This window comes from Anopheles stephensi, chromosome 3 (genome assembly GCF_013141755.1).
Source record: "Anopheles stephensi strain Indian chromosome 3, UCI_ANSTEP_V1.0, whole genome shotgun sequence".
Classification (NCBI taxonomy): domain Eukaryota; kingdom Metazoa; phylum Arthropoda; class Insecta; order Diptera; family Culicidae; genus Anopheles; species Anopheles stephensi.
The window spans coordinates 59,792,128-59,819,942 of record NC_050203.1 but is presented as its reverse complement, the minus strand read 5'-3'; the positions used below and the strand labels follow the sequence as shown (position 1 = coordinate 59,819,942).

At 46.4% G+C, this 27,815-nt stretch overlaps 6 protein-coding genes and 2 long non-coding RNA genes across 11 annotated transcripts; 3 read left to right on the top strand and 5 right to left on the bottom strand.

The window, feature by feature from the left end:
• The first annotated feature begins 5,660 nt into the window (after window positions 1-5,660).
• On the top strand, window positions 5,661-11,172 carry LOC118509310. Of its 4 annotated transcripts, none has more exons than XM_036049764.1 (6): window positions 5,661-5,970; window positions 7,956-8,068; window positions 8,145-8,351; window positions 8,431-10,329; window positions 10,389-10,534; window positions 10,753-11,172. In XM_036049764.1, the coding sequence occupies exons 1-4, from the start codon at window positions 5,924-5,926 to the stop codon at window positions 8,775-8,777; spliced, it is 714 nt and encodes a 237-aa protein (XP_035905657.1). In that variant the 5' UTR covers window positions 5,661-5,923; the 3' UTR covers window positions 8,778-10,329; window positions 10,389-10,534; window positions 10,753-11,172. The 4 variants fall into 4 exon arrangements, with proteins under 4 accessions (XP_035905657.1, XP_035905656.1, XP_035905655.1 ...); XM_036049763.1 differs by having other exon boundaries at window positions 10,389-10,540; XM_036049762.1 differs by having other exon boundaries at window positions 8,431-10,534.
• On the bottom strand, window positions 5,927-8,568 carry LOC118509309. The gene is made up of 2 exons (XM_036049760.1): window positions 6,555-8,568; window positions 5,927-6,484 (listed from the first exon to the last, which is right to left on the bottom strand). Exons 1-2 carry the CDS (start codon window positions 7,459-7,461, stop codon window positions 6,108-6,110), a joined length of 1,284 nt encoding a protein of 427 aa, XP_035905653.1. The 5' UTR covers window positions 7,462-8,568; the 3' UTR covers window positions 5,927-6,107.
• LOC118509311 lies at window positions 11,034-12,840 on the bottom strand. The gene is made up of 2 exons (XM_036049765.1): window positions 12,243-12,840; window positions 11,034-12,169 (listed from the first exon to the last, which is right to left on the bottom strand). Exons 1-2 carry the CDS (start codon window positions 12,251-12,253, stop codon window positions 11,635-11,637), a joined length of 546 nt encoding a protein of 181 aa, XP_035905658.1. The 5' UTR covers window positions 12,254-12,840; the 3' UTR covers window positions 11,034-11,634.
• Window positions 12,841-14,499: 1,659 nt separating this feature from the next.
• On the bottom strand, window positions 14,500-15,187 carry LOC118509314. Its single transcript, XR_004905856.1, has 2 exons — window positions 14,742-15,187; window positions 14,500-14,670 (listed from the first exon to the last, which is right to left on the bottom strand). It is a non-coding gene; the product is annotated as an uncharacterized LOC118509314 (long non-coding RNA).
• Window positions 15,188-15,821: 634 nt separating this feature from the next.
• On the bottom strand, window positions 15,822-19,196 carry LOC118509312. Its single transcript, XM_036049766.1, has 4 exons — window positions 18,868-19,196; window positions 17,429-17,801; window positions 17,272-17,353; window positions 15,822-16,048 (listed from the first exon to the last, which is right to left on the bottom strand). The coding sequence occupies exons 2-3, from the start codon at window positions 17,669-17,671 to the stop codon at window positions 17,273-17,275; spliced, it is 324 nt and encodes a 107-aa protein (XP_035905659.1). The 5' UTR covers window positions 17,672-17,801; window positions 18,868-19,196; the 3' UTR covers window positions 15,822-16,048; window position 17,272.
• On the top strand, window positions 16,598-17,557 carry LOC118509315. The gene is made up of 2 exons (XR_004905857.1): window positions 16,598-16,765; window positions 17,025-17,557. It is a non-coding gene; the product is annotated as an uncharacterized LOC118509315 (long non-coding RNA).
• Window positions 19,197-20,600: 1,404 nt separating the features above from the next.
• LOC118510003 (homeobox protein OTX1-like) lies at window positions 20,601-21,491 on the top strand. Its single transcript, XM_036051388.1, has one exon. It carries the CDS (start codon window positions 20,601-20,603, stop codon window positions 21,489-21,491), a length of 891 nt encoding a protein of 296 aa, XP_035907281.1.
• A 4,032-nt stretch (window positions 21,492-25,523) lies between these two features.
• Window positions 25,524-27,660, bottom strand: LOC118509307 (pre-mRNA-processing factor 17). The gene is made up of 4 exons (XM_036049755.1): window positions 27,373-27,660; window positions 26,754-27,312; window positions 26,185-26,663; window positions 25,524-26,106 (listed from the first exon to the last, which is right to left on the bottom strand). Exons 1-4 carry the CDS (start codon window positions 27,562-27,564, stop codon window positions 25,573-25,575), a joined length of 1,764 nt encoding a protein of 587 aa, XP_035905648.1. The 5' UTR covers window positions 27,565-27,660; the 3' UTR covers window positions 25,524-25,572.
• Between the last annotated feature and the right edge of the window lie 155 nt (window positions 27,661-27,815).

The following is a 27,815-nucleotide window of genomic DNA, read 5'->3' as shown; positions in this document are numbered from 1 at the left end:
CTCGGAGTGGCTCAAAAATGCCTTTTAAACAGGTTGTTGTTACATTCCAAACTCAAAATAGAAAAATCGGTATGAAAATGTAGAAAGCATCGCAAAAGAAAACATCGGTTGTGCTATTTTTAGTTTGCGCAGTGTACAAGCAATACAGCTGAACAAAGAATTTCGAGATCGTTGTAGAATTTTGAATTGATATCGGTTCCCTATCCCTCATATCTTGAATTGCACGCGTAAGATCATTCCGGTACGGTACAACCTACAAACTATGCCAATTCCAGAACCACTTCATTAAAAGAAACATACCGAAAAGTGAAGCAGTGTTGCAGCGCTCCAAGACTGGACTCAAAGCTAGAACTTTAATCAAAATCGCGGACAACAAAATTTCAAAATTATTTGAAAATCCAACATACAAGAAATTTGTAGGATATTATGGTAAAATTTTCAATTTTGTTCTAGTTTCAACGGTGAGGTGCCCTTCTCATGTCCTTGAGCAGCCATGGGTTGCTGTACGCTGTACTTGGAGCGCCGAGCGATAGAAGATCATTTATTTACACCATCGCTTGTAGATTAACGCTGCAGCCAGAAACAAGACATCATAAACTATAACCAACAATACGAGAGGGTTTTTCTTATTTTTATAAACTTTTATTAACAAAACATTTATTTTGCACTTTATTTGCCCTCGTCGCAGCTGCAGTTCGGATCCTCGGATGAGAAAGAAATCGACGCAACCACCTACATTACCACCCGCCGGGGAAAACGTCGCTGACCATTAAACACACGCTCCGAAGAACCGGAAAAAGCAGCCACATCACCAATAGCACCTTCACGCACCTGATCCGAACCAAATACCAGCACCATCGCCACATCTACACAGAAGGCTCAGTTAATCGGGAGTCAGCCGGCTGTGGGATCCATTCCAGCCTCGACAACTGCGCAATCAAGCTCCCTAACCACACATCTATCTTTTCAGCCGTCACACTCCTACCTTCTCGACAGATCCAGTCCTCCGGCTGCAGCATTGAAGTCGATATTACCATCCGCCACATCCTCACCGATTGTCATGGATACTCTATATCCATACTGTCACCCGACAAACAACAACAGAACCGCCTCATCCGATTTATACACATTTCTACACACAATTGGAAGCAATGAGTCCTGCAGGAACTGTTGGTCTTAGCTGATAGTCTTGCATGAAAAAGAGCGATCAACTAGTATCTACAGAGTTAAACAATGCCTGCATGATAGTAAAAGATCTGATATTTTAGCACGAATTTGAACCAACCGTTGAAAAGATATTTGCCAACTTCCTGGAGAACATCGAAACCAAGAAATATCCTTGATAGATTTTTGAAGAATATATTTTAAGACTAAACCACAGGCTCAAGTCCAAGGCAAGATATTATTGCAAGCCTAATGGAAGAACAGAACATTTTTCTTTCCATCTTCGAGTCATTAGGTTGAATTTCTTTCGAGCATACATCGTTCCAAATCAACATTGCGCTAGGATTATTTTTTAAGAAAATTCACACTTTATTGTGACGCCATTTCAGGCTCATTTTACACTCCATAAATGGTGACAGATGTGGGAGGGAGGTGGTGATGGTGGTGGGATAGAAGCAGGTAGATAGGAAAAACGGAAAACCGGAATGTAATTCAGTCTTGAAAGTGTTGAAGAGTTACGCTGCTTCGTTCCGCGAACCAAGCGACCACGAGCCGCTTACATCGCCTCCGAGCTGCTGTCGATCGCTTCACCAACGTTGTCGGCGCTCTTGCCCTTGCCGTGGTGCTTCTTGTGGTGCTTCTTGTGGTGCTTGGCACGGTACTCACCGCCATGCTCGCCATGGTGGGCCGGAGCCGGCGCGTAGTGTGGGGCCGGTGCGTGATTGTAGGCCGGTGTGGGAGCAGGTGCGTGATGACCGTATCCGGCGTGTGCCTGGTGATGACCGTGAGCGGCCGCCTTGCACGGCACTGCCTGGTGATGGGGATCGCAGCTTACCAGCAGATTGTGGCCACACTTGACCACCGGAGCGACCGCGTCGTAGGTGTGGACCACGGCCGGTCCGGGCATGACTCCTCCATGGTGACCTCCGGCGTGTCCGTACTTGGCCGGTGCTGCAATGGCCACACCAACCACAGCCAACAGAGTGATCGCGATGAAGCTGTTCATGGTCGTGATGTTGCTACCGTGATGTACTGTACTGCTTGGAAGCTTTCACTGCTGACTGATGATCTTACCCAACGCTGGGGGCCCATTTTATATGTCTCGTGTCTCGATTGAAACCCCCGTAGAGGGAAATACTGCAAAAGGGTGCCTTTAGCACACCGCTGCTACAAACATACGTGGTTAACCCTTTTTTGCCGTACAACTCAAAGTTTTCCCAAACAAAACCATTTCCATGGTTGCCCGAAATTGTTATTTACGCTTTCCAGAGCCAGCGTAGGCAACAAACTTCAACGCAGAAGTCAAGGAAAGAAAAAATAAGCTCACCCTCGACGATGGTTACTCGCGCAGGTTGCTTAATTGTCCCCAGAAGGTGATAAAAAAAACACACAGCCTTACGCACTTTCGCATTTAGGGTGTTAAGAGCAGGCACAGGTGCGTTGTGGTGTGTTAATTAAAACTTTTTTTAAGTAAAATGTATTTGAAATTAGAGATCTTTTATATGTTGTATTGTTTTAGCTCATTTTTTTGATTATTTTTAAGCGATCACGATACGTAACATATTGCTGATGATCCTGTCAATAATATGGAGTTGGGAAGGAGTCATCGGCAATGATAGCACGGAACACTCTTTGAAGAATGCTTGATGATTCTGTCCTAAAACGAGTGATTGTTCCCAAAATTATCAATCCGACCAGTGGTGGGTCAAGATATTTGTAGGTATTTGTTCCCTGAGTGGAATGGGAAACAACATGATTTTCCTTAACCGATGAGGCCCCCCCCAGACTGACGAGGCCCCGAGCGGTCGTTCCTAGGTTGATCCGCCACTGAAACCCACCCATCTTATCAGGTAGTCATTTCAACGAATCAATTAGGACCTAGAAAATATAAATTGATTTTATTGTCAATTTTAAATATCGCATCCCCATACTCATTTAATTTTCAATCTAAACATAAAAAAAAACATTTAGATACATTTTTGTCATTTACTAACTCTTCCTTGAATTATATTCAAAAATGTTTCTCAATATGTCTCTCTCCTGTCTCATATTACAGAAAAATTGATATCTTTTTCCCCTTTCTCATTATTTTATTGATGAAATTATTTGTTTTTTACTATAATAGCCAGTTAAACACACACCAGTTAAAATCGGCGCTAACCAACCAAGCTTGTGTGCTGCGATCTTTACACAGACTACGTTTTACCTTCCAAAATGCAAAACATCATTCAAATGTGTGGACAGTAAAAAAACACACAGACCAACATATAACTTACGACTTCATTTGGGTCATGCCACAAACCAGCAAGCAACCACATTTGCTGACCAGCGCAAAGTTACGCTACCACGTCGACGGCACATGCGCTAAACCGACGATCGAATGAAAACCCCCCCATTGAGCCAAATTTTTCACCTTCAACCACACCACCGGGTGTCCAGCTTTTATTGTAACTTCAAAAAGAACAACACGCTAACGCGCTAGTACGTATGCCACGGCAAAGCATTTTACCGTGCGGTGGACCCTTCGGTAACGTCCGTTGAACTTTCCACGTTCGACTCCACCACCCAGAACTCATCGTTGTCTGGGTCCTTCTGTTCCGGGGCGGGCGTCAACACTGGCAACGGGCTCGTCTTGGGGGATGTCATCTCAAACGCTGCCGTACCATTTGCCGATGTCCCTTTCGGTTGCGTTGAGTTGGACGGTGCGGATCCGGTGGAATCGGCCGGTTTGGGAAAGGCGGAAATGATCGGCACCTTGGGAGATTCGCTTAGATCTTCTCGCACCGGTGCAGCGAATCCGGGAATCTCTTCCGGTGTAGCGACCTTGTACGAAGGACCATATCCGTGCGCATCCTCCGACGGTTTCGCGTGGTGATCGGATGCGGAATGATCTTTATGATGGGCGGGGGCTGCGTGAGACGGTGACGAAGGCGGATAGTAACTGGCTGGTGGTGGTGGTCCGTACGATGAATACCCGTGTGCCGGGTGTGGCACTCCGTAGTGGGACGGCATTGGATGTGCCGGTGGAGGCGGTGGGTAGTAGGGCACACCGGCCGATTGTCCGTACGCGTCATACGAAGAGCTCGCCGAACAGGGAACCCTCGTTACGGTGGGTGTGCAGCCAATAAGCAAGTTCTGGGCACAGCTTGCCTTCGGCGGAACTGCCTTGTACGTCAGCGCGGTCGTCTTTCCGTAGGAACCACCATCACCGCCATATTTTGCCGCCCGGCTAGTCTTCTTGCGCTCGTACCCATTCGCACCGGCCGAACCCTTGTAGCTACTATAATCACTTCGCGAACTTTTCCCGTACGCATCATACTTTCGGCGGCTTTTGTGCGCATCGTAATGTGATTTGTGAGCTGCTCCGTAACGTTCCCATTCGTCACGCTCGTCTCTGAAGCTGTTACCATATCCATAGGCTGGCGGTGAATGTCGGCTTGATCGGAGGAAACGGTGCTGCTTGACTGGATAATATTCCTCACTAACCTCTTCGAAACTGGGCGCCCGATCCTCGACGCTCGAGTACTCGTCCGGTCTGTACACTGCGCGCGCTTCACCGTACCATTCCTCGCCGCACTGCCCTAACGCCTCCACCGCCCACAGTAGACACACCAGCACGATCTTCATAGCCAAAACGTAGCGCGATCACTGTTCACTACCCTACGTCCGAAGGTCTTTCTTATATAGGAAGACACAATTCTATGACTGCATCCACGCCAGACTCCTTCGCGGAATCTTCCGAACTAGGTCACCGGAGAAATTTCCGTATCCGGGATGCACCTTCACCGGGATCCGGTATTGTGCAGACAAACCTTCACAGCCCGTGTCAACAGGAAGCCAAATGTAGTGTAACGGGCAAAGTAACGCCACCACTACCGGTCACTGTTCGATGGAAAATGAATGGTACCCAATCGAATGGCTCTGGGCCGTGGTCGTCGGTGGAAACATGTTGCACAAATTGTGCTGCGATCAGCGACATTTGTTTACACCGATGGGCAAATTTAGTTCCTCGTTTTGTCTTAATCGTACAGCCAACTGGACACACAAACACCGCGAGGGTGAAACATGCATTCAACCGATTACGGACGCTACGGTAAACCGGCCATTTGTCGGGTGAATCCGTACGATCCGTTGTTGCGCTAGAATCAGAATTCAATTTGGCTGTATTTATTTGTTTGTATCAGTAAATTCTTCTAGAAAGCACCTCAACCAACATTCATTAGGTCATTCTATTTGGATTTAACTTGCCGGTTCACCACCTTCCTGACCCAGTTCTAGCTGCCACCTACAAAATCGGCCACATTCATAGCACCAACACGCACCAGCAGCGGAAAAGGATATCCTATTACACGCACCGTGCACAATTTTAACAGCTAAACAAAATTCAAAAATCCATCCCCCGTCTGCAGGCGGCCAGGGACCCCCTTCGCAGTGAGCTCAGCGCAATATTTATGTAACGTTATCTGCGCTGTTTAAAGATGTGCCATCGGGCTGTTATGTCTTTGGCGCGCACGGCACAGTTCCAATTACAGCCTCATACAACAAAACCCTCGCGGCTGGGCTTCATTGGGCAAAATGGTGCAGTCGCTTTTAGATAATCCAAGCAACCGTCACGATCCGTGTAACCATCGTATCATCTGTCATAATAGTGTTCAGCCTGCCAGTACAACAGCCATAAACAAATCGTGCACGGGCATGTTGTAGCTAAATTAAGTTTTTCGGACTCCGAAACACACGCGCTCCAAATTGTGAACTCCAAATGTTATGGAAGTGGCTAGAGGACAACTTCAAGTACCGGCGAAAGTGGTGCGTACTCTTATCATTTCTTACTCTTTCCTACGCTCGCGGTGGGGCACGTCTTTATTTATGTCATTTTGTTGTGTCTAAACGGTGGGGTGATTGTGGTTCTATCTTCTATCGGACTCCGGCACCGTGCCGGACCGTCAACCGTTCAGACATCCGCAGGTGCATTTGCTGTGGGCACAGCAATCGGCACACAGTCCACACTTGGAGCAGAGGGCCCGTGCACTCTGCTGGCACGCGTTGCACTGTGGAAACCGCAGCATGTTCATGTGGTACGGATCCCAGGCGTACGGGTTGTACACCATCGAGGGAAGCGCATAGTGGAACCGCGACCGTTCAAACTGTGAACGTTGTGAGCTGTCCGGTTTGTACATCGGTGCCATCGATCCGTCACCATCGTACGCCACGATCGGGACCTTGTTGAGCACATGTGTCTGACCGCCCGTGGAAGGTGTCGCCCGCTGTTTGCGGCCTAGCTTCTGTGCTGTGTAGCCTACCGCTCGCTGTTCTGCTTCAGCTAAAACCGGAAAGAGGTTCGTGGTTGATTTACTGGCCAAATTTTTTCTACAATTCTACACTCCACTCACCATAGTCCGCATACCGGTCATAACTCATGTCATCTTCCTTCGGGTAATCGGGAACGGGAGACTTTCTTCGCGATGCAGCCGATGCGCGGTTTTGATTTTTTATATCCTCCAGCGTTCTCGATCTCAGCTGTCCCTCGCCCCAATCGTAGTTCGATCGACGGGAAGCCAATGTGTCCTGATTGCGCAGGGCGAAGAATTCGTCCAGCATGCGCTGGCTCGTCTGCTCGTTGTAGTCGAAGAACGGTGGCGACGGATTGGCGTAGGATGACGGAGGAACCTTTGATGGAACTTGTTCCTGCTCTTGATCGAAACTCTCCATACCGGTTGGCCCCTTATCTCCGAAAGTATTACCATATCCCGGTCGTCTTCCGGGAGTGTTCGGTTCCTGATCCGTTTCTTCGACGAAGAACTGTTCCGACAGCAGGTCCTCCTTTTCATCCGACTCTACCGGGACTTTTTTACCCGGTGCAAGTACCTTCCGCTCAACGCGATCCGTCGATTTGCCATCCATGTGCTCCTTCGGGGTGGCAAAGTTTTCCACCTTTAGCGTACGAATGCCCGTGCCGGAAGATTCGTTCGCCATCTCTTGATCGGAATCGACCGAGTACACTTGCACCACCACGTGGCTGTTTTCCGCTTCGAGCGGATCCTCTTCATCGGTTTCCATCGGCTTCACATTCCTGTTGTACGCATCAAATCGCATCATCAGGTCGACCGGAGCCTTCGGTGCAACGGTGGCTGCCGAAACGAGTTCCCATACTCCAGCTCGATTGTTCGCTTCTCGCTTCTGTGTCTGCTCCCCAAACGGCCGGCTGTCTGCACGGCTGCTGGCACCTATAAAAGCGATCGATACCAGCAGAAGCGAACAGGCCAAAACGACTGAAACTATCGTACACATTATGCTCATCACTTGCTTCACCACGGAGACCCAATTCAAGATCAAGCGACTGCTCGATCGTTCCCCCAATTAAGCCATGCACCGGGACGGGCACACTGTTTTATATATTTGGCCAAGCGCCCCGAAAGGTTCGGAGGCCCACAGCAACCTAGCTGACCGTGACTTTGCCCCCATGGTCCAAACAGCAGGTCTTCAACTGTAAACAAACGTTTCGCGGTCAGCCTGCAGTGGACAATGTATCCACAAGCCACTGAAGTCATGCCAAAACAGTGCAAACAGAACAGTGGGTTTCGTTTGCAGATTCTCTGAATCTGAAAGACCTTCATGCCAAACCCCCTACACGAACCTTACAGTTTGTATTTCTTTACGGAGACCCCCAAATGATGGCCCTCTAAATTGTTGCCTCAAACATATGGCTTTGTACAGCTATGTACTTAGTTGCTTGCTTGCTTGTTCGAAATGTCTTGGATGACTATAGATTTTAAATGTTCTGCTCTTTTTAGTGGTTTTGTTTTTGGAAGAAGAAGAAATTCGGTTTTAGAAGTAAGCGGAAGCCACAAGATCACGCGCCAACAGTACCAAGCTCTACTGGCATGCATTGATTACTTAGAACAACGTGAGACATTCGACTTCGCCATTGCTGCGCATAATCGATCATATCTTCCATTAAAACCATCCATTCCTTATTACAGATATTGGCGTGTATGGGCTCTTCGTAACGGGCGGCAGTACGATGCACGTGAAGAAAATATACGAAAAAATTAAATCCGGCTACCCAAATCTGCTCGAATACCTTCGCCTGGTGCACGCCCCGAGAGAGTGTGCGATGGCTTTTCATCAATTTCTTTCCGTATTCCAGGTGCAGGTTCTTCCGCAACGTTGCATCGATGTCGTGTTAGGTGTGTGTGTGTGTGGAAGGACAAAACCAAAGAATCCTCATCTTTCTAACATTTTTCCGATCGCTTTAACCTCTTCCAGGCGATGTTGTCGGTGTACCGAAGCGACTCATCGCACTGGACGTTCTTAACCTGCTGCACGAGGAGTTCGACGACACGCGGCTTCACTTTGCCAAGCGATACCTGCAGCTGATGCGCCGATACACACTGTACGGATATCTGCGGCCAACCGAAGTGCACGTCGTTATTACACCCTACCTAGCGTTGTCGAAAGTTTTCCCCGGTCCAGACCCCCGATCAAACATGAAGACGAAAACGATGACACTGTTGGAGCTGTTCCTGCTGGCCCAACTGCTAGACGATCCGATGTCACTGTCCGAACAGTTACATCAAGCATGTGCATCGTATTGGCAAACGAACGAAGACTGAAGGCATACAGATAAAGAACGCATACACGTCACGAATCAACCCTGGCATGGTTTTAGATAACCTAGTTCGGCCCTAGTTAAAAAAAAGATATCCTGCTCGCTCGATTTAGACCGCGGTAGGTAAACAAATACGCGCACCATATAAATCATGCCGACAGAAGGAACGACTTTTGCCGGTCAAGGTAGGGCGCCCGTTATCAGCTATCGTTTGAAGTATCTGTTCGACAGATTTAATAAGCTATCATCGCACAAAAATCTTCCGATAGCATGCTTTCCCTTTGAAGGGCGGTCCGTCCTTCAGCCGATAAGATAAGAGCACTGATTGCCATGCCAGTAAAGTAGTAATTTAAAAATTTGGTTTTCAATTTACACTGTCAATAGGCAACCTATTCAAGTCCAGCGGCGTCGTCTGCCGATCCGTTATTCAGGTATTCTTGGTGGACGTCTCAAGCCATCTTTCTATTTTGGGATCGTTGCCTCCATATTCTATCCACGTGGAAGGGATCAAACGAAGTTTCTGTTTCGATCGATCGGTACCATTCTCATGACATAACCAGCTCCACAGAGCCTGACGAATAGCTCCTGCTCGTATCCTTCGATTGTCGAGCCTTCGTCGATTGTCGTATCATTCGAGCTGTCCTTCCTGAGTGAATTTGGATTGAGCTATAAGAGATGATCCCCGGAGGCTCCAATTCCAAGTCTCATATACCTATATGGATCTTATTTATTTCTCTGGCGTAAAGCAATCCTGAAAATCTCCAGGTTCTGACATCTGAGACATGAGGAGAAGGTATACATAAAGTTGGTACTCTGGCATTTTCTCCAAGATTTGCATCACACGGTGAAGATCTGATCTCTCTGATCTGATTCACTCATTACAGTAGAAAAAAAACCGTGGCTTTCCGCGAGCTTTACAGAAAAGGTGCCTCATTCGTAAGATCTTCCGCCCGCTCTATTTACTTTCCACTTCTCCCCGCGCAGATGTGAATCATGCGATAAAACATCTTTATGCTAAACATTCATCGCAAAACAATCCTTATCATTGCTGCACATCCAGAACCACAGACACACAGTCAAACCGTTGCACAGTTGCAATCAGTTGTGCTGCGCTGCGCGATGAGTGTTTGTCCTTCTGGATTTTTATGTTTGAACAAACGTGTCTTTTCGCGTCGTCTTCGAAAGAGTTCTATCGTCGACCGATAAGAAAAACCAGCCCCTGCCCACTTCCACCCCGCGCTCGCGTCTTTATCGGTTATGAAACTCTACGAAGCGTGTGCTTCGCTGATGGTGGTGCGCATTTGCCTGAAATATTTGCTACGCATGGATAGCAGAGCTGTGACTAAACAACGCCAGAAGCAGGCAACAAGCAGGGGAAGAAAAAACAAAAATACACTGCAATCAAATGCTTCGTCACAATCGCGGTGAATACGGTGGTATTACTTCCTTCCTACCCGTCGTTCGACTGGTTCCGTCCGGGAAACCGTTTTAGTCATCCTTTTTGCGGCAGCAGCCACATTTCGCAGTCTGTTCTGGTGCTGCGTATCGTGTGGAAGGTATTTCAAGTTCTCGCTACTATCGTCGATCGCTCAGTTGCACTTGAACCGTCTTTCAGAATCGGGGGTTTGGCGTAAGTTTTCTGCCCGGCACAGCGTAGGAAAGGAAGCAACCATGTGCTTGTGTTGTGGGAATCGCGAAGGATACGATATCGACGATGCCAATTTTGGAAAATCGTACAACGAAAGCTTCAGTACGAGCCAAGTGAGTGTAAGGACGCGTCGTACAATTGAAAAACACTCGGGAATAGTTAACCGTCTGGCAGTGGAACTTTTAAAATCTCTCGATATAATCTCCTATTAAGGCCACCTTTAAAATTCGATACAAAACATGTGCTAAAACGCCTCACCAGCGTGCAATGTGTGTCCGTTTCACAACATCATTAGCAATGCAATTATTATACCCTTCTTATCGGTTTTTAGACGGCTGAAGTGGGACCACCGATTGTGATCGTTAGTCAACCGACGAACGGTGGTGTGAGCGCTACTGACGGTTCCACCGCCCCGACGGATGTACGATGAAGCTTGGCGGAGATGCACTTGAGATCGACCGGGGGTCTATTCGTCGTATCAGTTAAATTCCATTTGTGATATCATCATTAGCTATCACCCTTATCGCTACCAATCCAGTTCCGGCGTGCAGCACACAAGGGATCGGCCGTTGTGCCGGTGCGAAAAATGAAATGTGACCGTTTGAACTCTTCAACTACGGATGTGTGGTTCTTATTAGTGGCTATAATATTAATGATTAGCGGAGCTTTTTAAGCGTTTTGTTTTTGTTATCGGCAGCAGTAATTTTAATTATTTAAAATTATTCGAATAAATTCGTTTTTATACATATAATTACTGAAAGATAGTGGCGCGCTTGTTACTTTGAATGAGAAAATATTCTATGTTTGACTGTTATGCTGCACTATGATGATAAAGAATTATTTCATAATAATTCTAAGCCTTCAATATTAAAATTGTTGCCGATCCTTCTGAGTATAATTAAAACACGAATATACGTTATTATGATATACGAAACAACTAAGGTATTTTCGTAAAGTTCACGTTCAAACTACTTCACATAAAAACTTATCTTAATAAATCGTTAGATACTTTTTTTGCCTTAACTTATACGACGACAACTGGTAGATTCCGACTGGCAGTAATCACAGCACTATTCTGTTTGATCAAAATTAATATTCGTTTTGAAGCATATAAAACTCTCCCATCATTCCCAAAAAAGCAAAAACTTGCATAAACCTTTAAAAGAATCAACCCAATGCACAATGATACAGTGTACCCCCCCTACCATGGGTCCTAGCTGGTCAAGTTGGGTGTTTCGGTACGGATACATTTCACGGCCCTATTCATCACTTGGCTAAGCTCGTCGTCTTCCAGTGCCGTCGCCGCTTCCTCTTCCTCCAACAGGCGTCGTTTTCGTTTGCGTGTTATTTCCTCCAGCAGCTGGGGATGGTCCTTTAACCGTTCCTTCAGTTCCGTCTCGTCCATGTAATCCCACAGATCCCAGTCCTCCATCAGGCACAGCGGTTTGGCAGCGGGATTCGTACAGTGCACTGCTTCTTGTCCGGTCTCTTCCTCGTCTGATGATTGCGGTGCAGAACGGTATGCATTCATAAACAGCTCCTGGTACGGATCTTCCTCCTCGTCGTCCTCATCCTCACAATCGGAATCGTCATCGGAGCGGTTTGAGCAGCGATATCCATAGTTGAAGCTCCGGTAGGTGTCGTGTGTTTCGGAAGATTCTTCGGATGTTTCGCTCAGCACGTCTTGGTCAGGTGGTGTCCGATACAGGTGTGGTCCATCGTTCACAGTGGAGTTTGCTGTGGGTGTTCTAAAAGAAAGAAACAGCGCTTAGTTCCAAAACACATCACACACGGTAAAGGCATCGTTTCGCAATAACATACTTTTCCGCCATTGTTTATGTGCACAGCAATACAGCAAACCGGTGATCAAACGTGTTAAGTGCGTGCAATACGAATTTTAGAAGATTTGTAACATTTTCACTAGTTGATTAGTAACTGCTCTAACTTGTATACGTGAGAATTGTTAACAATATTTGCAAAAATACCGAAAAATGTCTTTTATTTTGGTGCGGCTTTGTTTTGATTCCACCGTCAAGTGCGCTTTCGTCGACGTCAAGATGTTATTTGCTCGATTAATCGACGAACGATGCAAGAAAATAATAATACGCCAATATTTCTCAAGATATTTAAAATAAGATTTTAAATGGAACGTTACGTAGACCAGTTTTCAAGTAAGATTTGTAAAACCCGAAAAATTGACCCCGCGAAAACTGGTCAACCCTAAACCTTCGCGCCGATTATAGCGTTATTCTACTAGGGTCTGACGTTAGGCTTCTTCCTGGATTATCCAGCACCAGTTCCTTTCGGTTGACCTTCGCTTGCTCCGGAGGTTGCTTCCCAAATTCGCTGGAGTTAGACAGAAGGCCCTTTTCCTGGGCGCCAGGACGAGTTTCCAACGGTGAACTTTAACAAACTGCCATGAAGAAAAACTCCCGAGACTCGGCTACACCGATTTAAGTTTAAAATGCAAGTTCCAGTCTTATATACTAAAAACCATCCCGACAGCTCGATTGTTAGAATGAAAGGGAAGGGTTGCAAAGAGATAGAACCTCTTTCGGCTTGCATCAACATAAACTTACAGTCTCGAGCGTATCCCGAACATTGAGGCAACGTTCGCTTATCGGTTTATGTCTCCGAACCTTAAAATCACGTGGGTGATCCCATTTTTTAATTTCCCCTAGGTAATGCGACCGCACATCGTCCCATGCATATTTGATAGGCTAAATCTGTACCCAAAAGTGTGTACGTTTATTTTCCTATCTTTTCCCTGTGTGTCGGTTACCCCGTTCGTTGAGTGGTCTTTCCTTTGCTGCACTACGCATAGTGCGATCGCGCTTTGTTCGATCTTCGCGTTGGTCCCTTTTCCCGATTGCTACCCATTTGTTTATGGCGTATTTCCGTCTTTCTTACATGCATGATGAATGTAGCGGTGCATACCTAACTTGGTTTCAAATGGTTAGAAATGTTTAAACATTTTTTTTTAATATTTTATGGCATACCCTAACACGCTATCATTTTTTACTGTTTGTCTTACGCATGCTTTGAGGTCTTTTTCTGGGTTTAGGGGTTTTTCCTAACATAGAATTACTTATGAGAATTTATCCAAAAACGAAAGATATTTATTTGATTTAGGATCTTTTTTGTAGTTCTTGCACGCCCATTTGACAAATAAATACAACAAAGTTGACAAAAGAAAAAAATCGTCCGTTATGCCAGTAAACCGAAAATCACAAAAATAAATAAATATATTTTTAATGGTAAATTTTTCTGAACCCTAAAATATATGAACGATCGATCTTTACACGGCAGGGATCGTCTCCCCGGACAGAGATCTAGAGGACCATCTAAAGAAGTGGCCTTCAATATTGCTCTCCAATATCATCTCTTCATATCGATTTCCAGAAACGGTGCCCGAATTGTTTAACAAGTAAACATTTGACCATTCGGCCATCCACCACGAATCTTGAGAGGCTAGATCATGCCACCCTAAAAATATTCATCGGAATTACCAAAATCATCAAAGCATCAGCTCACTTCAGTATAAAAACGTAAGCTTTGATCTAATTCAGGCTCAGTCGTTATCCATTTCTTGCTTCCGACAGAGAGACCGCACCTCAAAATGATCCGTGCTGTGCTTTTAGCGATCGTATCGTCGTGTTTAGTGATGCTTAGTGTCGTACAATGTGTTTACCTTCCTGCCAAGCTGCCCAGTGAACTGCAGCTTCCACAGCAACTGCATTACTACAACCATCCGATAGTGTATCAAATGAGTTCCTACTTTTACAAACTCGAACCAATGGAGCCACACAGCACAAAAGACACGATTGAAGATGATGGGCCGGTCGATGTTAGTAAGCCAGCAAACGAGCCAGAGAACGATCCGAACCGTTTTGCTTTGATCGATGCACCAGCTGCATGCCGGCCTGGAGAAGCTACCGATGGGAGAGGAAAGTGTAAAAAGATTGCGGACTTTTTTTAAACTTTCAACCAGCAAAATACACTACACGATTTATGATGCAACAGTGGAATTTCTTACACCTTATAAACACTGCCCTTGATGGTGTCCGAAACGATCAACTTTCTAAATATCAGCTCTCTCTCTCTTGCACCCTCTTAGGTTTATTCATTCATTTATTTGCAGCATCTCATAATATCCTTTTTGGTCGCTCTACCCCATTACGGGTCTACATTTTCCTTGGTGGTCGAGTTTTTGTCCGTCAGGGCATACCTTGGGAGCATCAATGATGTTCTGCAATCATTAAAAATTCAACCGCGATTCACGTTAGCGTTGTTTTTTGAAGAAATAAGGTAGCTTTTTACCTTGGGATTGTGTAATAAGCCCTTCGACGAGTTCGGTTCCTGCAGCACAACAATATCCACATGTAGTTCGTCCACTACTAGTGGTGGAACTTCCGGCTCATCCTCACAACCGGCTGGTCGTCCGTAGGCCAAGCTTGCCAACAAAACTACACCGAACAGCAGCAGCGCTAGCTTCATGGTATTTTTTTCCCTTCAAATGCGAACTTCGACTAATAACACGTCCCGAAAAGGAGCTCCAGCTTCTTCGGTGGGCAGTTTGCAAATAAGTACGTTGTCCGTTTCTACGAATGCGCCTAGATAAGCTGCGTTACAGCCACAAAACCACTGTTTTCGATTGTCCGCCAGGTAGCTTATCTTATCTGTCTTCCCCCGTTTTATTTACGGTATCGACGACTTAAGGCCTCAACTATACCTGCTCGCTTAGCCTGCTCCAGCCAGAATCTAAAACAATGCGAAGTAGTGCGCTTCTAATGGTCGTGGCACCTCCCCCTTATGGTGCGTCATATTTCTTATGTTGAACTAATCCAATACAACTATCGACTTGTAGTGGTAACGCTTATTATCCCATGTTTCTGATAAGGTGTGGGGTAGGAACAGCTAGTCAAATAAGAAAGAATTAATTTAACTACTACCAAATCATGACATCACTTTCTTAATCACACATTGCTCCTCAAAACTCCCTATTTGGTTTGCAATTTTCCTCCCTAATTGAGTCTCTCATATAACCTACTTAAAACACCATTAGCAAAACAATGAAGTAAACAGCGCCGATATCATCAAAGAGCCTCATATTATCTCTAATCTAATCGCGGCGAATGGCGGCGAACGTGACGGAACGTGGACAAGATTCCGGAAATTGTCGTTCGGGATTAACTGCAAACTGCATTGCGCGGCGGCAGGAATGTGTCTCGCTCGCGGCAACAGGAATGCTCCCGCGCGATTAAGATTTACGATCGAGCTACGATTGCACGATTGAATGGCGGTATTAATCGATGTGAGGATGAATGGTGCTTCAATGAACATTCCACTCAGCAGCTTGAATTAGTCATCGTGAATCAAGGTAGAGGTAGTGACGGCCGATTAATTGGCAATATTGATAAGCATTTATTTATTGCATCGCTCCGCGCACTCACAATCGGATTAACGTTAGTTTTGGAATTGCTGGATATCTTTGTTGAGGACTTTTGGCATTAGACGCTTGTGGTAAATCGGTGTAGCTTTAATCAACCCATCGTCCGCCGGCATACACCCTTGTGGTCGAGTACGGTTCCTTCCGGGCACACGATCGGCACGTCAAACACAGCTCGCTGGAAGTAGACATAAATCGTACACGATAAAATGCTAGTGTCCAGTCGGCCTTCACCGTTCCTAACACTAATCACACTAGGGCTACACTTGTCCTACGGCACTAAGAATCCTACCGATTGAAGGATCATTCCGGGCACTGTTCTTGGAGCGTTCGTCGCTTCCGGCATGCTGGCGCTTCCTTCGTCGTAGAAAAAGATCGAATCGTCAGCAGCGGCACACACCACCATCAAACCAATCACACAAAGCCACCCAACCGTTCCCATCCCGAGCTAGCGCAAAAGTTCACCGTTCAAGTTCCGAATCACCGTGCAATCGATCGTGCACGATCTTGCGAATGTATCTAGCGAGCTGCTCAACTTTACTCTGCACCAAGAATGCAAAATTACTTCCTACTGGAGCAAGTTCCGTTTCGCAAGTGTTTTCTCTGAATTTATCTTATCACACGGCAAGCAGACGGGGGAATGAATCCCGTGCAGAAACACATCGACTAGCGGCCATCAAGCGCCATTTACTGGACATACCGTTTTTAGTCTGCCACTTGATCGCTTGTTGTGTTGTGTCTATTGTAGTCGAACCTGCTGTTGTACCCCTATTGAGGGTGGATAAAATCGATATCATGTTTCTCATGGCAAACCGCGGTGTCGCTGGCGGGAAAACACTCTCGAACCGTAAACGGAGCAAACGAGTTGCAAAAAGTTGTTCTCCCCAGGCAGCCGGTAAGACCAGTGACGCGATGTAAATTTATCAATGGGTGTTGCTCATATCAAACCACCTATGTCGATGGTGACGGTGGTGGGGTTCCACCGATGATGGTTTCGCCGACGGTCGCCAAGCATCACGCTCATGGGCAAATATTGACCACCAGCAAACAAGTGCCGTGATTACTTGAGCGTTTGATTTTTAAGCATCACACTAATGTGTATCTCCTGTTCTTTGCCCCCCGGATTTATTTGCACGCGGTCCGTCCGCGGTCAGTATAAGGCGGCAAAAAAAAAGGTCAAGGGTATCACGTAGACACCGCGCGACGGTGAGGTACGCGTCACGATCAATCAAGAAGGCACTAGATCCATCAATTGTGGCACTCAACTCACTCAATCTTCACTCACTGGCTGCTGGGCGAGCTAGCGTTGAACTTCGTTTAACGATCATTTCCCCGAGGATCGTATGGAAAATACCGCGCGCTTGAGGAGGACCTGTCCACGCCGTCTGTGCACTTACTCACCTCACAGAGAGGGGCGACACTTGCCCTTATGATCGACACGATAGCCCGGTTTGCAGACCGTCGGTGCAAGAAGAATGTTTATCTGCAAAAAACACACATACGGTAGGGTTTTTACGAACATTCCTCACCCCGATGCAGCCCACCCCGTTACCCGTACCATCGACGGTAGATGTCCGCCATCCGAATCCGATCCTTCCGTTTCCTGCTGCTGCTGCTCCGTAACCGGTGCCGCTTCTTCGTTCGCTTCCGTTTCAGCTTCCGGTGCCGGTGTGATTTGATCTTCCTGCGCTACCGCCTCCTGACTGCTCTGGTCCTGCTCTTCGTCGGATAGCACGAGTGGCGTAGCGATCGCCAACAACACAAGACAATAGCACAGCGTCAAACGTGTTGAGTTCTTCATAATTGATGCTAAAGTAAACTGCGTGCTGCAACTACAACGGCTATACACGCTACAGACAGTGTTTACGTGCGCTTATCGCCTCAGCTACTTTGGATGCTGCCGTGTGCCGGGGAGACGCACCTACGCGAGACTTTATAGGAAAGAAAGAGAAACACACACTACATCATCGGTTTGGGCCGACTTTGGTATTATCAACATCCGAATACAGGCAGTACATTCATGCACAACTGGCTAGGCTAGGCTAGGAGGAAAAATTTGGGTCGCTGAAAGGCCTTTTCCGAGTTAGGTGAGATTAATTTTCGGGGATTTTTGTGTACCCTATCATGATCGTCCATCTGTTGACCTCTAAAGTTTTTTTTTTTTGCAGAACAGTCAGTTATATGTTTGCTACTATTTTTAAATGCTGTTTTGGCTTTATACACGAGTTGTTTACGTAACAAATCATATTTTTATCTCGCTGATACGATCCCATATCTGCAAAGAAGCTAAAGAACTGCCTATAATCTTCATCTTCTTCCTTGCCACTACAACCTCGAGAGGTCTCTGCCTGCGATCTCTGACTTCCTGTGACTTGATTTTAACCGTAGCAAAGTAGTCAGCTCTGCGTACGAGGAGGCGGAGGGATTTGAACCCCGGTGTGAAGACCCGGGGCGCCGTTATCGCGTCGGCCACCGAACTGCCCCAACTGCCTTTAAGCATTAAACATTAAAGGAATCTGTTATTTATTTCGATAATCATAAATCCCGGTTGAAAGTGTGTTAGCAATTGCTGAGGAAGCCTTCGAGTGGTTTTCTGTGGCGCCATCTATTGAGGAGTAGCGTTTCAGGATTTTGTGATGCTCTAGCCAGTTAATTCAGTCCCTTCCTGTGGACCCTTCGTCAATATACCAGAACTGTAACACTCGTGTGCTTTACATGTTTCGGCCTGTTAGAAACGGCCAAATACAGTTCGTACCCTCCAACATATATTTAAGGACCAATAGGATATGCCTACAGATCATGTCGCGCTCATCTACTCAAGGTACCACAATCCCATGTGTTTTGCTTGAAGTGTCTTGATGGGTTTTTGTATATGGTTTGAAGATTGTTGAACAGAAAAAAAATCGTATAGCAATTTCTACGGAAGATACCCAAGAAATCCTTTTAATATCCGGAAACGAAACCCTGGAACGCTTGACTGTTCTTGACTATACCCACCATTCTCATGACATGACCAGCTCACCGAAGCCTTCTTCTTCCTTGGCACTACCATCCTCGAAAGTACTCGCCCGGATATTTCTGGCCTTCTGTGACTTAATTTTACGATGTAAGCTGGATAGTTAGCCTTGCGTACGGGGAGGCGATCTGGATGGGGTTTGATCCCTAGTTGTGTGCCGTGTGAAGACGGGCGCCGCTATTGCCTCAGCCATCTGATGAGTCGAAGTGGGCTCGCGATGGTGATATACAGAACATAAAGTTCGTTATTGTAGTAGCTTCTCCAATGTCCTTCCACACATTCGGGGGCCAAAAATCCTTCAGATCCTTCATTTGCCTTTTAAATAAATCATATATAGGCCGAGAGAAATGTATATGATTTAGACAGGATTACGTATTAAAGCTTTATATGAGTACTGGCACTGTACAAGTTCTATACTGTCGCAGCTTCGTTCGTCAGTTACACAGTATCTAACGTTAAGGATTTATGCTACTCTAACAGCTGATGATCCAACCTCACGATCCGTACTACAGTATTGAAGGCTTTATGTAGTGATTATAAAGAATTAAAAAAAATAAGGTCTTTAGGTCGAAGTCTCCTGATCTGATCCTGATCTGATATACTTCCAGAAGATACACATTAGACTTCTTGTCATTTAGTCTCAAGTTGCCGTAGTTTATTTTATTTTTCTGAACACCAACTATTGTATTTACCTGTGTCCACTTAATTTAGAAGAAATGACACTAAGCTTTTCGAAACCCTACTGAGATAAACCTGAACAAACCCCCCGTTAGGACTTCCACAGAGGAACTTTCCACTGTTACTTTTGTAGTTGAATTATCCCATCCCACTCCAGATGAATTACGCACAGAGAAAGTGATCCTAGCGACGCACCCAAAACATACAGCTGCTTATTGCGTTATCTTGCGGAACAGATAATTCCCCCTCCAGCTCCACATACATCCAACGAAACGATGTTGCGCGATGGCGCAGAACATCCATCCATAACTTCTGCTGTTGTGTCCACCCACCTCGTTCCTTGCCTACCGTTTCGCTTAATTCAATTACGCGTTGACAAATTCTTCGCGATCATGGTAAAGAAAAACAACAACACGATCGTTACGCAGATAAGCCTCCGCTTTAGCGCTCGATCTCTTGAGATGCCCCACATGGTACGTCGCGTACCGTGTAGTTGCAGAATTAGATAATGCTCGTTGCTGTCAGCGTGTCTTCGTGGAGTTTGACCAGGCAGGCCAGATGCGACAGAGGAGCGAAATCCGATTTAGATTACTTTGTCACTGATCCTGACATGCGTTCCATCAGTGTGGCGTGGTGATGTGACAAGATGCAAAAGCGTGCGTATGCGAACACAACTATATCATTTCAACACGCTCACGGTCCATGTTAGAGCTGGTCTGGTCCGCGACTGTGTGAAGATTCTGGCAGGCATTCGGCGGGGGGGGGGGGGGGGGGTGGAGGTGCATGAGGCAAACCAATCATTTCATTAGCAAACCAATCAGTGCCTACGCCAACGGATGTATTCAGCACGGTACGGGTGCTGTGAAATTTAGTTCCTCTCGAGATCGCGAACGAGTCGTAGCTCTTTGGCCCTTTGCAGTGGTAGTAGCACCAGGATATAAAAGTGTCGAAAAATTCCTGTGGTTGGTGAAAAACTTTACAAATCCAAGAGACTTACCCCTGGACATCCTATAGTGAACGAGTGCAGTGAACAAAAATGGCCGCACGTTGTGGCTTTCGTGTTTCGCAAGGACGTACCAAACGTTTGGTGGTGATCTTTTGCGTACTCGCCTTACACCTGATGCTGTTCGGTATTGCGACGGTGGACGGAAAGCGTGCCTTTGCAATTCGTATGCGAAGCAAAAGCAACCACAATACGGGCAGTGCGTTGGGACGTAATTCGCGCAAGAACTATCACCATATGCATCAGGAGGGCGTTGGTGGAATGGTACGCAATCCACCGGTACCGGACATACAACCCCCGAGACCGATCGGCTGGAGCGTCGATGGACACTCGAACAGTCACCCGATTGGACCGCCACCGGCCTATCCGGGGATGGGACATCATGCCGTACCGTCCGGTGGTGCACCTCCAGCCTACTCACATTCGAAGATCAATCCTCCCAGCTATGCCGAAGCCGTAGGTCATCCGCACTCGTATGCAGCGGCAGCACCACTCGTCGCTCCACGACACTACGATTACAACCACAACAGTGCGCTGTACGGTGATTCGAATGCGATCGGGTCTAGCTACGGATCGAGCTACGGATATCACCACCGAGGATCGAGTCCCTTCAGCATGGGCAGTATCCTAACGGGAGCTGCCCTCTGGCACGTAGCCCACGGAATTGGACACCATCATCATCACCACCACCATCACGGCACTGGAGAGCATGGAATTAACTCGGAGGAACATTTCTACCACCATAACCATCACAGCCATCACGGGGAGGGTGAAACGAGTACGCTCCCGCCGGAGGTGGAGAACCCGCACATCCAGGTGAACGCCAACTTTGACTTTGGACCATCGCCGAACCCACAGGAAGCACAGCCCCAGCCCGACAGCACAACGAACGAACCGAGCGAACAGGCGAGCACGCAAACGTGAACGTGAGCCGGCCCCAGCCCATGGCTCCACATCTCAGGCATCCTTCTTCTCCGTACGTCTGTGTCATCCGATTCGATTCGTCTTATCACATCTTCACGCCTGTCCCTGCTCACGTCCGCTCCACCGCCATGGCAACGAGGTCGGTCGGAGTTTTCTGTAATATACGACTGTGTATTTATTGTGTAATGTTAATCGGTTCGGATTCGGCGGTAATGCTCAGGTTCCGGCAAACAGTAAGGAAGGTCTTAGATCAGTACACACTACTCGCTGTGGAATGCAGCTCGGAAGCTTTGTAATGGTGCTGGTGTGGCTAGCAGCATCCTCCACCGGCGATGGCGATGACCTGTCAGGGAACCGCTACTACGGTTTGGGTGGTATCATGCACGCGGGACGTCCGGCACCCAACCCAACAACAACGTCGCCACCATCGATGATCCGGTGGTCGAAAATGATGCGCAATTTACGTCAGAGCCGACACTTCCACATTTCACCGACCGTGGGCACCGTGGGCCGGCGGTCGAGAAGCAGCGTGCAACAGCACCGGGCAACGTTGGTACGGTCGACCGGAAATCGCGTCAACACAACGATCATCAATTGGTGGGTGACTGTCGTTTGTATTTTATTTAATTCGTTAAGTGCTTGCGGTGTGCTCGGACGGACTCCATTGCGCTCTGTCTGTGGCGTTCCCTGGCGGCAGAGTTTGTTTGCCCGATGGGTTTTCGGCTGCCACTTGCTAGAGGATGTCTGTTGCGCGAAATATACCTCGTCATGACGTTTGAAAACGCACGAATGAAAGAGAGAGAGTGTGTGTGTGTAAGAGAACGAGAAAAGTTATGTTTTGATTGTACTGATTTAGCAAATACCACATATTTTTATACATACAAATATTGATAATAAAGAGTTTATAGTGTGTTAGTAGCAGCGGTGTGTATTTATTTCCCCAGCATTGATCGGTCCTGCACAGCCTTAATCTTTCACCGTATTCCCGAAGCAATCGACAGTTCGTCGATTTTCTATGCTTAATCGACAGGTTCACCGTGCGCCTGATAGTATGCAATGATGTGTTGTTTCGTCGTTGCACGGAGCTTTCAGATCTCGATTCAAATTAAAAATTGCTCCACGTGTTTCGAGCAAATGGGTTTCTCTTTCCACTTGTACGGCAGTAAAAAAATCAAATAAAATAAATGCAAAATATTGTTTATAAATATCAAAATGTGATTTATTTTCTGAAAGTAATATGATTTTATCAAAAATTTTCCAAAATGTTGGCAGAGCATCTCAATAATGCTCAGAGTTCGTACAAAAATGCATCACAACAATCATCAACTGTCCTTTCTAGGGTCCTCGCAGCAAAGTTGCAAAAATATTCTCCCTGCATTGATAAGTCGAACAGTTTTACAAAAAACAATGTAAACTTTCCGACACATGCATTTCCTAGCGAGAATAACATCAACATGTTTTTCATCTGCTTTCTTACCGGTCATGCGATCAGAATTGCGTCAGTACGCTTTTACTACGCAACCGTGGAGATTGTTCGGTAAAGTCGGTCGATCACTCGGTAAACACTGCACAAGGTACAATTATGGTCACATGACGTTTTGATTTAATACACTATCAGTGAGCTATAGATTTTCAACTTGCACAACTTCGGTTACTGTTATTGAACCATCGCTTTCACCGCCCTTTTGCACCTCGCAACCTGATGGCCGAAAGTTAAGAAAGAATAAAAGGTGAACAATAAAGCAACACAAGTTGATGATAACCTTTGGCAACCAAACCCTCGGATGGAAAGTTCCAAAAATGTGATAGAGGATCTTTGTCGATGAAAAGGACCCCTCGGCAACAATTCGTCATAGCCGTGGATCAATGCACCCGTCCAAATTTTTGAACATCCCGAGGCTTACTACAAGATTGAATCAGAATTTTTTTTTTTAAATTAATTGCATGGTTACTTTTATTATTTTTGCTATTCAAAAATAATTCATCAATAAATTAGAATCTGTGTTAATTGTTGTACCATGCAGCATTTAAAATCTTATGACGGGGAATTTAACCTAGGTATTTTCGCGTTTTTAATTGAACGGACTATTTACTATTAACCAGTACGACTTACCCCACTAGTCCTGCTGATAACAGGCCAGCACATCTCAGCAGATGCAGCAGAAAGTAAAACTCTCGTGACCGACCACATGGCGTCAGTACGCAACGATCGTATCGCACGCGATCCGTACTCGCATTTACGTACACCGCAAACACCCGCCACCATCCCATGCGCAAATAGAAAGATTGTTTTTATTTTTCTTCATGCTCGATCAACAGCGAGGTACGGCAGTTAGGATGCGTTGCAAACAAACAAGCGAAAAAAAACCCGACTCACACACAAGATTGACCTATAGGCGACGGTGGGATCGCGTAAAAAGGGGCTCGTTTAGCGCGAAGATTAATTGAGCCTATATAAAGCACCGGCGCACCGGCTGCTGATCAACAGTACCCATCCGTCCACCTTTACAAGACAAGATTTCATAAATTAACAGTGCGTCTCTTAGTAACAAGAGTGAGAGCAACATGATTACGCGGTTAAATTTCGTCCCATTGGCCCTGCTGATTGTCGGCATTGTGACATTGCTGCTGGTTGGAGAAGGACACGGTGCGGTAGTTATCAGCCGGGCCGATAGTAATTCATCACCATCGGTGAAATTGGATACACCGCGCAATGGAAGCGTACGATACGTTTCGATCATTCCCGGTGATGACAAACACCACCGCAAGCGTGACAATCTTCTGGAACCTGAACCGCCAGCTGTACCGGAAGCGGATCCCAGCGGCCCGAAGCGACGAACGTTTACCCAGAATCAGCTGAGACCGTGCACGTTCTGTCGGTTCTTTACGACCGTAACGCCAGCCCCGAAACCCAAGATGTATCTCAATGTGTTGCGACAGTGAAGTTGCAGGCCAAGAAATCGCCGAGGCTGTTAGACGAAAAGGTGATCGTCCAGAGAAGTGATCGTGTATGATTGCTTACCCAAAAAGACTGAAGAATTACTGGACAAAAATAATTTTAAATATTAGTTCCCTAAGCTATTATACTAATTGTTTAATGTATAGATTGAAATAGTGGAATAGTATTTTTAAACAAATAAAATGCATTTTGTATTCTTAACTAAATATATTTCTTGTTAACTTAAAAAAAAAATTATTACGCATCCCCAGTGATCGTCGCTGGAGTACAATTTCCTGCTCATGATCATGTTAAGAAGAAGATGATCATTAGGCATATCTCTATCTACATGTAGAGATCCTCGGTGGAGGAGGGTCTAATGAACAGATGCTCCTAAGCCTTCCATAACCTCAGGCATCCATGCTCTATGTATCCTCAGCAGATGATCCAAGTGCTACAATTGACGCACTTCTTAAAGCCTTAGTCCTCTCAGTCATTATGCTACACTTAGCGATAGCCTCAGCACTGTCGAAGCAATTGAAAGCTTTAAAATGGTAATGGCAACATACTCTTAACGAAATTCTAGGGAATTAAAAAACTCGGACATCTTGGCCCAAGTATCTGCTTCAGGCGGCTGTATCAGAGGGTACCACGATATTGACCACATCCTTTGGTTATCTTTGACTTCAGAAGCTCACCTCCATGACGATTTCTACGTGATGGTTAACACGCGTGGCTAGAGTATAGTCAAAGAACGAGAAGCTACTATTAATCACAACTCGAAGGAGATCTTGTCTAAAGATATTGTTGTGGTCACTGATCAGATCGCTGGTAAAGTATTGTTCAAAGATCTGGTCACTTTCGGCCAGGATCCTCATTGAGAAATAGCATAAGTCCTCCACCAGGTTGTTCTATCATCTCTAAACTTTCTTGCTTTGAGCATAGGTATTAGTTGTTTAACTTGCAGTCTCTAGAAACCAGCTCAATCATACTTCATCGCATCTGTCCTTCTCGTCTTTCTCGATGTACCTCCACGCTCCCTTCGTAAAACTGTTTTCGGATAGTAAGACTGTTGTAAAAATTACTCACGCAAATGTATTGTTTCTTGTTTGCTCGCCCGCAGTCGGTGCGCATTGCCACCGCTCAATCCCAGTACTTTATTAATCCATCCCAACCGGCCGTCACAAGTTTGCTCGCTTCGTGCGGATGCCAGAGCGTTGCTATGCACACATTATCATGCGCCTGCCACTTCTTGTACAGCTTGGTTGTTTTCCAGTCCCAAATGTAGCATTTGCCGTCCCCGTCGCCCGACACGAGATAGCTCATGTCCGGCGAGAAGTCGAGATTACACGCGTATCCCGACACCATGTGGCCGGTGAACGTTTTCTTGCGATTCATCTTGAACCGATTGATGGCGGAAAAGATGACGATCTTGTTGTCCAGGCTCTGGCACGCCAACCACTTACCGTTCGGGGCAAGCGTTACGGCCGGCATCGAGTGCATCGTCGGATCGGCAATGTACTTCATGTCCACCGGTATGTCCCATTCCCACACGCGCAAACTCTTATCGTCCGAGGTCGTCACAAAGCGTCGATTTTCGTCCACGAAGGTGATCGAGTTGACCGCACCGAGATGGCGATCATACTCCTGCACGATCTCACCGGTGCGGGTGTCCCACTGAAAGAAAAGGAAGAAATACATGTAACAATGAAGCTCCAAGTTGTAAGCCTAACGCAATCAAAATCAATTACTTACACAGATAATCTTCTTATCCGACGTTCCCGCCACAAAGAGATGTTGTTTGTTAAAGTCCGGGTGGAACTTTACGCAGAATGGAATCTTACGCGAATTGAACCGTGAGATGACGTCTCCCGTTTCCGTGTCCCACAGCTTCAGGTAGCGGTCGTACCCGGCCGAGATGAATCGTTCACCTTTGTTGTTGAAGCTCACATCACGCACCGCCTGTCGATGGCCGGAATACGTTCGTACGCATCGCCGCTCGTTGTACACTTCCCAAAGCTTTACACGCGCATCCATACTGCAAGACAGTAGCAAGTGAGCCGAAACAGGAAACCAGCGAATGGCCGATATGCCCTTGGTGTGTCCAGTCCAGGAATGAATGTGAGCTTTCGGCAGGAAACAACGATCCGGAGCACCAGCTTTGCGCAGATTAACTCCCACATCGTGCGGTGGATGCAGAAACGATCGTCCCTGGTAATCGAATGCATCTTTGACTGAAAGAAAGGTAAAAGCATCATCACAATTAATACATATTCGTGATTCAAGTGGACTACAAATGAAAAACGGCTTCCCACGCCACTTACTGTGCAGAATCGATTTCTCTTCGATGGGTTTGTCTTCCTTGACCTTGTGGCGCCGATGCTTCTTGGCCATCATTTCCTCGATTTCGGCTCGTTCCTTTTCGTTCGGCCGTGCCACCGTTTGCTCATCCTCATATTTACCCCACGGGCCCAGAAAGCCTTCCACATCTTCCGGAGCGTCGTTTTTGACGCGCTTCCGCTTCTCTCCAGCGACCGCTTTCGATTTGGATGATTCAAACACAGTAGCCCCATCCGTGTCGTAGGCAGCCTGCAGATGGCCCACATAGCTTGGTCCCTCTTCCGGAGCCGTTCCTTTCCCGTCGACCGAAGGATCCAGCGCATACCCGTAGCTGTGGAACGTTTTGCGCTGATTTTCAAACTGAAAGTCACTTATGTGTGCATTCTCAACGAAGCCCGTCAACATGTTCTTCGGTGCTTTCATTTGCTGGGTGAGGAACGGATTTTCCGGCCCAGCCACCGGGGCAAACAGCTCTTCATAGCGTGGGTTGTAGTTGATTTCCTTCACCGTCGGTGCTATTGCACGCGACACTTCCGATTGTCCCTGTGTTGGTAACGGTAATTTAGTAGTGGAAAAGGTGGCAGGGATGGTTATCACACTTACCATCGGTACCACTAACGGTGCGGCACATATTTCCAACGATTTTCCAACAGAATACTGGGTGTCCACGGGCTTTAGATGGGCCGATGCGTCTGCCGATGTTGCTGTTGATGTTTGAGGTTTTTCGGTTTTTGTTTTGCCATCTTCCGGTTCCGAATCACTGCTGCTACTGCCGTAGCTTTGTAGATGTAGCATTTTTGCAGCTTTTTGTGATTAATTTCCTAATTTTTTAACGAGCAAAACTGAAAACGACGCGCAATTATGGAGCACAGCAATGTTTTGTTTACAATTTTACCCCTTTTGACAGCTGAGAGTGCTGAAGCCCCATATACACGTAAAGATGTTTGACAGCTCGTTTTTTGACAGATACGATCGAAGTCGGTGATTGCCGGTGATTTGAAAGCCAGAGAAATTGAGAAAAAAAAACAACTGTGTATTTAATGTAA